The sequence below is a fragment of the Oncorhynchus tshawytscha genome, linkage group LG16, assembly GCF_018296145.1.
Source record: "Oncorhynchus tshawytscha isolate Ot180627B linkage group LG16, Otsh_v2.0, whole genome shotgun sequence".
Classification (NCBI taxonomy): domain Eukaryota; kingdom Metazoa; phylum Chordata; class Actinopteri; order Salmoniformes; family Salmonidae; genus Oncorhynchus; species Oncorhynchus tshawytscha.
In genome coordinates, this window is record NC_056444.1 from 78,379,168 (window position 1) to 78,390,521 (window position 11,354).

The window sequence follows — 11,354 nt, forward strand, 5'->3', positions numbered from 1 at the left end:
AGCTTCTGATAGGCTAGTTGACATCATTTGAGTCAATTGGAGGTGTACCTGTGGATGTATTTCAAGGCCTACCTTCAAACTCAGTGCCTCTTTGCTTGACATCATGGGAAAATCAAAAGAAATCAGGCAAGACTTCAGAAACAAAATTCTAGACCTCAACATGTTTGGTTCATCCTTGGGAGCAATTTCCAAATGCCTGAAGGTGAAAGAAAAAGAACCGCACACTGCTCTTTCCTTCACCGTCACCTGTTGCCATGCACCTGCAAAAAAGATTGCTCAGATGTGCAAGTGACTTTTTAATTTCAAACACCTGAAGGTACCATCATTATGTTTGGAGGAAAAAGGGAGAGGCTTGCAAGCCGATGAACACCATCCCAACCGTGAAGCACGGGGGTGGCAGCATCATGTTGTGGGGGTGCTTTGCTGCAAGAGGGACTGGTGCATTTCACAAAATAGATGGCATCATGAGGTGGGAAAATTATGTGGATATATTGAAGGAACATCTCAAGACAGTCAGGAAGTTAAAGCTTGGTCACAAATGGGTCTTCCAACTGGACAATGACCCCAAGCATAATTGAAAAATTGTGTGCGAGGAAGGAGGCCTACAAACCTGACTCAGTTACACCAGCGCTGTCAGGAGGAATGGGCCAAAATTCACCCAACTTATTGTGGGAAGCTTGAGGAAGGCTACATTTGACCCAAGTTAAACAATTTAAAGGAAATGCTACCAAGTACTAATTGAGAGTATGTAAACTTCTGACCCACTGGGAATGTCCTGAAAGAAATAAAAGCTGAAATAAATGATTCTCTCCACTATTATTCTGACATTTCACATTGTTAAAATGAAGTGGGGATCCTAACTGACCTAAAACAGGGATTTTTTTTACTAGGATTAAATGTCAGGAATTGTTAAATTGAGTTTAAATGTATTTGGATAAGGTGTATCCAGAGAGGTGAGAGAAAATATCTAGATCTTCTTTGAGGCTGTGGAGCGTTCCAAATTGCAGATTTAAAAGAAAACATGACCACTTTGATTTAAGCCTGTGGCAGCAGGTAGCCTAGTGGTTAGCGTGTTGGGCCAGTAACCGAAAGCTTGATAGATCGAATCCCTGAGCTGACAAGGTAAAGGTCTGTTGTTCTAACCCTGAACACGGCAGTTAGTTACCCACTGTTCCTGGGCCATCATTGAAAATAAGAATTTGTTTTTAACTGACTTGCAAAGTAAAATAAAAAAAAGCACTGGATCTCTAGCCCATTGATATTACTGTTGGATCTAATTTTAATAGCTAGCATTTCGATGGTCATAATAAACACATATGCCGATAATGGACAACCTTGTTTCACTCCTCTTGACCTTTTAATACTTTCTGAGAAGTAGCCATTATTTACTATTTTACACCTAGGGTTACTATACATAACTTTAACCCATTTTATAAGAGATTCTCCAAAATTGAAATAGTCCAGGCATATATATATATATATATATATATCAATTCTAGTCGTGCTTTATCAATGGCCTTTTCAAAATCAGCTGTGAATACCAATACAAATACAAAGAGGTCATTTACAAGTAAGTTAACTCTTTGTAAACTTTAAAAGTGTGGTTGCTTTTAGTAACCCTATCAGCCCTGTCAGTAATGTCATTGTGTTCATGTAGAACAGATATAGTAAGAAGAGAAAGAGTGAACACAAGTATTTTATAGAACTCCGATTTATTCACAATGTTTTGGTTGTACATGATCAATAACATTCAATAAATCTGGGTGTACCAGTCAGAATGACAAGAAAAACACTGTTTGCAAACATCAGTGGAGAACCCATTGTCCCTATGATAGGGAGAGTTAAGAGTTAATGCTAGATTATTTACCTCAGAGCAAAGGGCGACACTTTAGTATGGCTGCTTATGTTGATCTCCTGGCAGTCCCCACAATGCATAGCAATATGGGGGCAGCAAAGCAGTGGGGATAGGGGGTTGGGAGGGGGGGGTGTACTCTGTACTTGTCAGCTGTCTCAACATTGAGTGAACAGCATGGCACGTCTCTGCCAGGCCCATTTGGAGGCTATGTGTGCAAAGGGAACCTACTGTTACCTTATGAAATGCACTGTCACAGCACTGTCAACCAATATTGTGTCTCCATGACAGGCACCATCCAGCAACTAAAGACAGCCAGGCTGAATGTAGAGTGAGCAGACTCACTTCTCTGCTGCAGGTTCTCACTATCTCTCTGCCTCCATCTTTGTTGGTGTATGTTCTGAATCTGTGAGGGACAGGATACTCAGTGCAGGAATAAATCACATGAAATATTGGGCTGGAAAAGATCTGTCAGCTGCATTCAAAGTGCATCCAGTATTTCCTATCAGCCAGTAACTATGGGGCATATGCAGCTAAGGAGGTCAAACCACCCTGGGTTATAATGTAGATCAATAGATGCTCTGTGCCTGCATGTGACAGGAGGAGTTTGTAACTTGCTTTGGTTGTCGAGGAAGAGAGGGAGAGGAGGAGGTGAGGGGGAGGTGGGGACAGCCAGACAGACTTCTGTGTTTAGAAGCGTCTGGATGTGGAGGTCATGGAGGAACGGGACATGGAGACACTACCACCACCGCCGCTCATGCCGAATCCACTGCCACCACCGCCGCTCATGCCGAAGCCGCCGCCGCCGCCACCACCGCCGCTCATGCCGAATCCACCGCCGCCACCGCTGCTCATGCCGAAGCCGCTGCTGCTTTTCATGGACATGCCACTGCCACCTCCATATCCGAAGCCACCTCCACCTCCACCGCCTCCACCACCACCCATGCCGAATCCACCGCCGGAGCCTGGGAGAGGAAGATGGAAGGGGCGAAGTCAGTACTTGGACTAATCAGACCGATTGTCTTCACTGTTATCATTTTCTTGTCTAACTGAATTTGAATGCATATGAGGTTCTTACCGCCACCACCACCACTGCTGGAGGTCTGTACGTGGATGGTTGCAATTCCACCTCCAGTTCCACCTCCGGTAATCCTTTGAAGAGATTCATAGATTAGTTGACATGATCACTAAGCATATACTACAGTGAAAGAGCTGACTTCATTTAAAAGATTTTCAATTGTGTTGAGCCTTTACTTTTCCTATCCATCCATTTGGTACGTTTTGTTTCACTATCTATTTATTTGATTGTGTAATTACCTGCTCTCCTCTCCTTCCAGTAGTTTCCTGTAGGTGGCGATCTCAATGTCCAGGGCAAGTTTGACATTCATCAGCTCCTGGTACTCGCGCACCTGCCGGGCCATGTCCTGCTTGGCTCTCTGGAGGGCTTCCTCCAGGTCCTTGATGCGAAGCTTGGCGTCCTTCACCGCCATCTCCCCGCGCTCCTCAGCCTCGGCGATCTGGTTCTCCAGGTTGGCACGCTACAAGGTAAAAGAAAGACAAGATCAGAATTCAGATCGTGCCAGACCTGATACTATTTTGAATTGGCCGTCTTTTGACAAACTACTGTACCTGTCCTTTGACGTTTTCGATCTCGTTTTGGAGACGGCTGATCATGCGGTTCAGCTCGGCCATCTCTGCCTTGGTGTTGCGCAGATCATCCCCATGTTGTCCTGCAGAGGACTGCATCTCTTCAAACTGGAGGAATAGAGGCCCAGGCATGAGTCAGTGTGAAGCCTATATGTTATTATGTACTGTACCTAATTAAAGGATATCTATAAAAATCAGTGGAGGCTGCTGAGGGGAACGGAGCGAATGGAATGGCATCAAACCATGTGTTTGATGTATTTGATACCATTCCACTCATTCCGCTCCTGCCATTACTACACACCCATCCTCCCCAATAAATGTTGCCATCAACCTCCTGTGATAGAAATATACTAAAGTCTCCTCATACCTTCTGCTTGTACCATGACTCGGCCTCGGCTCTGCTGCGGTTGGCGATGTCCTCATACTGGGCGCGCACTTCAGCCACGATGGAGTCCATGTCCAGGTTACGGCTGTTGTCCATCTCCACCACCACTGAGGTGTCCTTGATCTGGCCCTGCAGCTCACTCAGCTCCTGGAGAGAGAGAAGGAGATAGGAGGAAGTCAGGAAAGCCGCAATGTGGATAAAAATGAAAAATAAATGCAAAGCTTATTGTATTTTGACATGGTCCTCACTGCTTCATAGATGGCCCTGAGGAAGTTGATCTCATCCTGAAGGGAGTCGACCCTGGCCTCCAGCTCAACCTTGTTCATGTAGGCGCCATCAACATCCTTCTTGAGGAGGACAAACTCATTCTCCACTGAGGCACGCTTGTTGATTTCATCTTCATATCTACAAAAACACATTGCATATGGTTATATGGGGCCAGCATTTAGGACAGTTAGAGCATCCATGCAACGTCTGGTGTCAAACTCACTTGTTTTTGAAGTCCTCCACCAGACCCTGCATGTTCATCAGCTCTCCTTCCAGCTTGACCTTCTCTCCTCCCAGGCCGTCCAGCTGTCTGCGCAGGTTGGCGATATAGGCCTCGAACATTGCATCGATGTTGGAGCGTGTGGTGGTCTGGTCCTGCAGGAGGCTCCACTTGGTCTCCAGCATCTTGTTCTGCTGTTCCAGGAAGCGTACCTGTGTGTTGTGATGCAAATGGAACAGTTACTATCAGGTGTCATATTTACAACTACAACCAGGGTTGCACACATCTTCCACTACAGAATACCAATCCGGGTTACGTAATATTTTATCACCTTGTATCACTGTGCTTCTACATCTGCATTGCTTGCTGTCTGGGGTTTTAGGCTGGGTTTCTGTATAGCACTTTGTGACATCAGGTGATATAAAAAGGGCTTTATAAATACATTTAATTGATTGATTTGATTTACATGCAATGCCATATGAGTTGCCTTGGTAACATCTCCCTGGCAACATTAACTTGTGTATTTATTTAGTGTCTCAAGACTTGCATTCACTAAGTTAATGAAGACGGTATGCCTGTAGTTGTTTATTGGGTCTCAGACAAAGCTGCTGTTCTCCTACACCTCTGTATAAAAGGACTGACTTGCACACGCAGCCCTCTGTGGGCCCTTGTTAACAGGTACTGAGCGTAGCTCTTCCCTCAGGGCTGGGGCGGACAGGAAGACATCCATCCACTTTATATCTCTCTGTACTATGTGTGTTCTGTTCTAGTGAGGTGATGTTGCCTTGACTTGCCATAACCTGAACAAGTTTCAACAGTTTCCTGCTTACAGAAGATTCCTTCCATGTGAGGTACATGGGCGAGGCTGCACATCCCTGAGGAGGGAGGGAGTCTTAGCCTGCCATACCCGAGCCAATCCTCCCTTATTATCACCAATGGCAAGCCCCAGCAGATATCGCTGGGTTGCCCCGCCTTAGCCTGAGGTGGAATGGCCTAGTGAATGAACTTGCCTGCTGCCACACCCTGTAATTATAAGACATTATTCTACAGCATCTGAGAAATACCTGCCTGAGGGCATTTACTGTCCTGTTTTGGTAAAACAAGTCTTCATTGATTTACATTTGGTTGAGTTAGGGAATTAAGGGTTTATTAAATATAAATGTTTTGCAGAAGAAAGACAAATGAGATGACTGAATTTTATCTGTTCGACCATCCAGAAAAAAAGCAGGTCCATGTCTGTGAAAAGATGAAAATATGCATTTTCACTAACAGGGTAAGGCTAGGTGATTTCTATCTCTCCCTTGAGAAGATGTCTGATCTTCACTATTGTCCATACCATCGTAATCTGAAATATTAAAGTATTTAGGAACAACCTCTAACACAACTTGCTGTTTCAGACAGATTGATAAAGTATAATTTTAGCCATATTAACTTTAAACTCTTGCAGGTGGGTCTCTGCCAGTTGTGAGGGAGAGATGGGAGAGAGGAGAAACTCTCAGGTGCACCATCAGAGACAGAGCATTCTATTGAAAGCCAGCGAGTCCCTTGCTGCTGCCATGGGAATGGGGCTATAACCTGATCCCGTCCCTCACTCCACTCAGAGTGGGCCCGTGGTTATAGGATCTGCCTGGGCTAGGGTTTCCAAACTCACCCCCCTCTAACTCACAGAGCCAGGGCAATTACAGTCTAACAAAACTACTCAAGCAGTGATGCACTTTCAGTTTCAATGCTACAGTCTGCACATTGGAACTTTGACCACCTGTGACAAAGTGATATGCCCCTGTTTATACATTAAGGTAAAGGATACACCCTTGTTTTTACTTTAAGGCAAAGGATGCAGCCACTACAGCATTCAGTGTATTTGTTTTCACAGCCAGTCTTAACTGGTTCCTATATGGTTAGGATTTCCGGGTGTTGCATAATGAGTGGCTGTGAAATATTTAATGAGCCCTAGAATAACGTACAACAGACACAGTCTTGCAGCTAGTCAAGTGTGCTATTTGCAACCTGTACCATAAAACAGTATCCCAGCCAATTGCTATTGCAGATACTTTGCAGTATCTCTTTGCAGTGTCTGATTTGTAGTATACTGTATCTGCATCCTGTCTATGCTGGCATATGGTAGATGATGATCAATGCAGTATATTTAATTTACTTGGACAGGCCCATAGTTATGGCATACTTAATACTTTTAACATCCTGTTAGACGGAAGGGCTTTCAGAGAATAGAACACTACTGACCTTATCAATGAAGGAGGCGAAGCGGTTGTTGAGACCCTTGATCTGTTCTTTCTCTTGGGTACGGACGGTCTGGATGTTGGGGTCGATGGCCAGGTTGAGGGGGGCTAGCAGACTTGTGTTGACTGTGACAGCTGTGATTGGGGCGAAGCCACCGCCGCCGCCGCCACCCATGCCGAAGCCTCCACCGCCGCCACCCATGCCGAAGCCTCCACCACCGCCACCCAGGCCGAAGCCTCCACCACCACCGCCCAGGCCGAAGCCTCCACCGCCGCCGCCCAGGCCGAAGCCTCCACCGCCGAAGCCTCCACCTCCACCGCCACCGCCCATGCCTCCACCACCGCTCATGTAGCTGTAGCTGGAGATTCCTCCACCACCACCACCACCCAGGCCGAAGCCTCCTCCACCACTGCCGCCTACAGAGCGTCTAACCGACGAGCTGCTCATACGGCTGGAGCCCATGGGAACTGCTGAAGAGGAGAAGCTGGAGAAGCTCTTCCTCACACTACCGCCGCCGCCGCCACCACCGCCGGAGCTGAATCCTCTGCTGGAGCCGAAGCCTCCGCTCATGCTGCCACTGCTCTTGTAACTGATGCTCATGGCTGCAGCTGTTCTGGTCCTCTGAGGGGGGTAGTAGAAATGGAGTGAGACAGAGAGGATTGGTGGTGCAGATGATCTCACTAAGAGGAAAGTCAAGTCCCTCTGAGTGACTGCTCTCTGGAGGCGGCTGGCTTATATTTCCCTCTCAAGGGGTGGGTCTGCATGGCACAGGGCTCCTCCCCAGCATCTGCCTGCCTCCTAGTTCTCTCACCTGCAGGCTGAGGGGTTGGAGCGACCCAGCTCGTCAGACGGGTAGCCGCTGTAAACTAATCAGGCTTCCGGCACACCCAGGTGCACACACAGAGGAATGGCAAACCCATTCAGTTATTTCTCAGAGACATTACTTTCTCATGTGTATTGAAGACTAAATGTTCATCACATAATTTCATCTGGGGTTTTGTGCATGGTGATATCCAAAAAGTCAGCTACTCTTTGCATGATTGAGCAAAGACTAATATCTGCATGGACTGTATAGGATAGGATAATATATCCTGCAGGTTGTGTTGGAATTGTTGAATGTGTAACGTTTGCTGAAGAGACTGTACCACGCTTCCTAATCTCTCATCAGAAGAGGCTATCATCTCACTCATCCCCACGGAAACAGAGACTACAACTGTCTGGAAAACACAAACACTGCTCTGTTCCCTCTACTCAATGCCTCACTCACGGATACACAGACTGGATTGGTCGTCCGGGAGACTGGTCGTATCAAAATACCTGAGAATAGTTCAATGTTTTGTTCACATTCATCAGTGTTTGTTAGGATCTGTGACATTTTTATTTAGAGATTGATAAATCCCTAACTACAATGTAGGTTTCATCTCTGCAGCACGACCCTAAGGGTTATTCTTACACCGTAGTGGGGTGACAGAAATGTATGGCACTACATTCTGTAGGTGGTGTTACTGTGCTGGGAGGAATGTAACTGCCTGACTCTGTCTCAGCCTGTCTCTTGTATGTTTAGTGTCTTGGTTACAGGGAGTTGTTCTGGAGTTACTCTTGATCTTGGTCGAGGGAATGACAAAATTTTGAAAAAGAGCTGAACTGTGGGAGGGCAATGGAGATAAGGAGGGGATGCAGAAAAGGCATAGAAGAAGACTAACTTTATTGTAGGCTTAGACAATATAAGAGTTAAATATTTATAATTGTAGTCTGTGTGTTGCTATAGTTACCTTGTGAAGTCAAAACACTGTAAGCTCAGTGCTGTGGGGACACACACAGGTGTAGGATCTTAATTTGATCACTAATGTTGTTCCTGATCATTTTTTTGCACCGCAGGAAATGCAAACTTGTAGTGTATTCAAGGTTAAAAAGGTTTCTAAAGTTTAAAAAAATAAAATAAAAAAATTTCCACTTTAAAATGCCAGACTTGATTTGCCCTAAAGAAAAATGTATTAACCCCAACAAAAAGTGTACATTAATTATAATCCACAATATACATTTCCTGTTGCTGCAGGATTATTTTCCTGCTGTAGCAAACATGCTCAAATTAAGATTCTACAGCCGTACTGTAAGTAATTTGATCCTCTGAGAGAACCAGAGAAATAAAGCACAGAGAAAAATATTTACTCTGAGGGAGTGATTGAGTTGTCGGTGTTCTGAATACATTTTTATGAAGTAAGGAAGGTGCTTTTGGCACAGTTTACTGGAACTTTGACAGTATTATTATAAAGAAAATAACAACAAGGCTATGATTCGTTTTTTATTCTGACAATTACCTTACTATTAGACATCTGATTGATTTCTTGGCTCATATTCTCCTGGTGAAGGCATAGGAGAGAAGCTAGCATGATAAGGTGAGCTGGTAGCATGCCCCAAGCCTTCCAGTCATCATCTATGCAGGGGTGGTCAACTCTTACCCTACTAGGTCCGGAACCTTCTGGTTTTCTGTTCTACCTGATAATTCATTGGACACACCTGGTGTCCCAGTTCTAAGTCAGTTCCTGATTAGAGGGGAACAATAAAAAATGTAGTGGAACTGGCTTTGAGGTACAGAGTTGAGTTTGAAGGGATCTATGGCATTGGCATTGGCTGTCTTCCGTGTCTAGCCCTGCTACTGTATGGGCTGCAATTGGAAAGCATACCACCTACCGCTTTGTTGCCAAAAGACGCTAACATCTTGAAAAGTTTTTTAGGGGAGTCACACTATATGCAACATTTAGCGGTTTGTTATTTTATTGTAAATGGTCCTATACCGTAAACTGGCTATTTCTGGGTTACTAAATGCACTTTAAGTTGGTTTATTGTGCAAAAAACGGGAAGCTTAAACATGGCAGAGTGTCGCATTGACAGTTTAGAAGAAAGGACAGCGAAAATGAGAAGGAAATACTTGTTCAGACTTATTAAGCCATAGGTGGAGACATCCCTTTCTCCGTAGTACACCTAGAATGTCTGCAGGGTGCAAGTGAACTATGGGCGGGACACACCCTTCATGCCGTCACGCACACAGGGCTTACACAGACATTTTTCTCCCAAGCATGGTACTGTCAGAAAAGTGCAACATGATATCAGAGACACTGTCAATGTCATACCAGTGTCAATGCCATGTCAATTTAAAAGGTCTGCATGGGCTTTACAGTATGCTTGCATGCAAATGTACCTGTTTATTATTTGATTTGATTTGAATGCTTGTATACCCTCTCAATGTCTAATGACTGTAGAATCGTAATCTGTAGTGGAGGCACTAGCTTTGGCACCATGGTCGTCACAATCAGGTCACAGCATTTTATTTAATTGTATTCATAATCTCTGTGCACCTATTGTTGTTAACCTTCTTCAAAGATAGTAGATGGGAATCAGCCAGTCACAGAATCTTAGATCTTCTCAGCTATGACATGTGACAAGTTAGGTTGCCTTTTGGTATGGTATGTTGCTCTTGTTTCATTGAGAGCACAGCTCAAATTCAGTTTATCTCAAGATACTTGGCAGGTTTTACTGAGAAAAGCTAGTGATTACTTGAGCAAAATGAGCCTCTGACGTAAAATGAACTATTAAAATGGAGGAACTGTTTTGTTGCAGTCTGAATGAATCATTGCATCTCACAACTCCGCCAGCATTTTGGAGTTGTACCGTTAACTGAACATTCTGAAGCATAGGCCCTACTGTACACACATAGTGTTCAGGTCTGATAAGTAACACTGCTTTTCACTTTCGATAGAAGCATTCACTAAATGGTATTTATTTGTGTATATTTTATACTCAAATAGTCAAGGGTATACTTCCACTACAAGACCATGGTACTGGCCTATGGAGGAACTGCCCCTCCCTACCTTCAGGCTATGCTCAAACCCTACACCCCAACCGTAGCACTCCTTTCTGACACCTCCGGTGTCTTGGCCCTCCCACCCCTACGGGAGGACAGCGTCCACTCAGCCCAGTCCAAGCTATTCTCTGACCTGGCACCGCAATGGTGGAACCCAGCTTCCCCCTGAAGTCCCTGTCCATCTTCATAAAACATCTGAAACTTAAATAATCTCCCAGCAACCCCCCTTTTGTGAACTAATATTCACACTTAACTTTTTCCCCTCTGGCTAGCTCTGACTTTGCTGATTGCTACTATGGAGGAAAAATATATTTACTATGACTGTGATATGTGGTTGTACCAGCTAGCTATCTTAAGATGAGTTTACTAACTGTAAGTTGCTCTGGATAAGAGCAGATGCTAAATGACTAAAATGTACATGTAAATGACTGTAGTATCTTAATATCCCTGTTAACCCTCTCAATGTCTAATGACTGTAGTATCTTAATGTCCCTGTTAACCCTCTCAATGTCTAATGACTGTAGTATCTTAATGTCCCTGTTAACCCTCTCAATGTCTAATGACTGTAGTATCTTAATATCCCTGTTAACCCTCTCAATGTCTAATGACTGTAGTATCTTAATGTCCCTGTTAACCCTCTCAATGTCTAATGACTGTAGTATCTTAATATCCCTGTTAACCCTCTCAATGTCTAATGACTGTAGTATCTTAATATCCCTGTTAACCCTCTCAATGTCTAATGACTGTAGTATCTTAATGTCCCTGTTAACCCTCTCAATGTCTAATGACTGTAGTATCTTAATATCCCTGTTTAACCCTCTCAATGTCTAATGACTGTAGTATCTTAATGTCCCTGTTAACCCTCTCAATGTCTAATGACTGT

General features: G+C 44.4%; 1 protein-coding gene across 1 annotated transcript; it reads right to left on the reverse strand.

Moving 5' to 3' along the window:
• Positions 1–1,693: 1,693 nt before the first annotated feature.
• On the reverse strand, positions 1,694–7,332 carry LOC112235072 (intermediate filament protein ON3). Its single transcript, XM_024403467.2, has 8 exons — positions 6,613–7,332; positions 4,375–4,583; positions 4,133–4,289; positions 3,867–4,031; positions 3,482–3,607; positions 3,170–3,390; positions 2,931–3,004; positions 1,694–2,817 (listed from the first exon to the last, which is right to left on the reverse strand). The coding sequence occupies exons 1-8, from the start codon at positions 7,207–7,209 to the stop codon at positions 2,543–2,545; spliced, it is 1,824 nt and encodes a 607-aa protein (XP_024259235.1). The 5' UTR covers positions 7,210–7,332; the 3' UTR covers positions 1,694–2,542.
• Between the last annotated feature and the right edge of the window lie 4,022 nt (positions 7,333–11,354).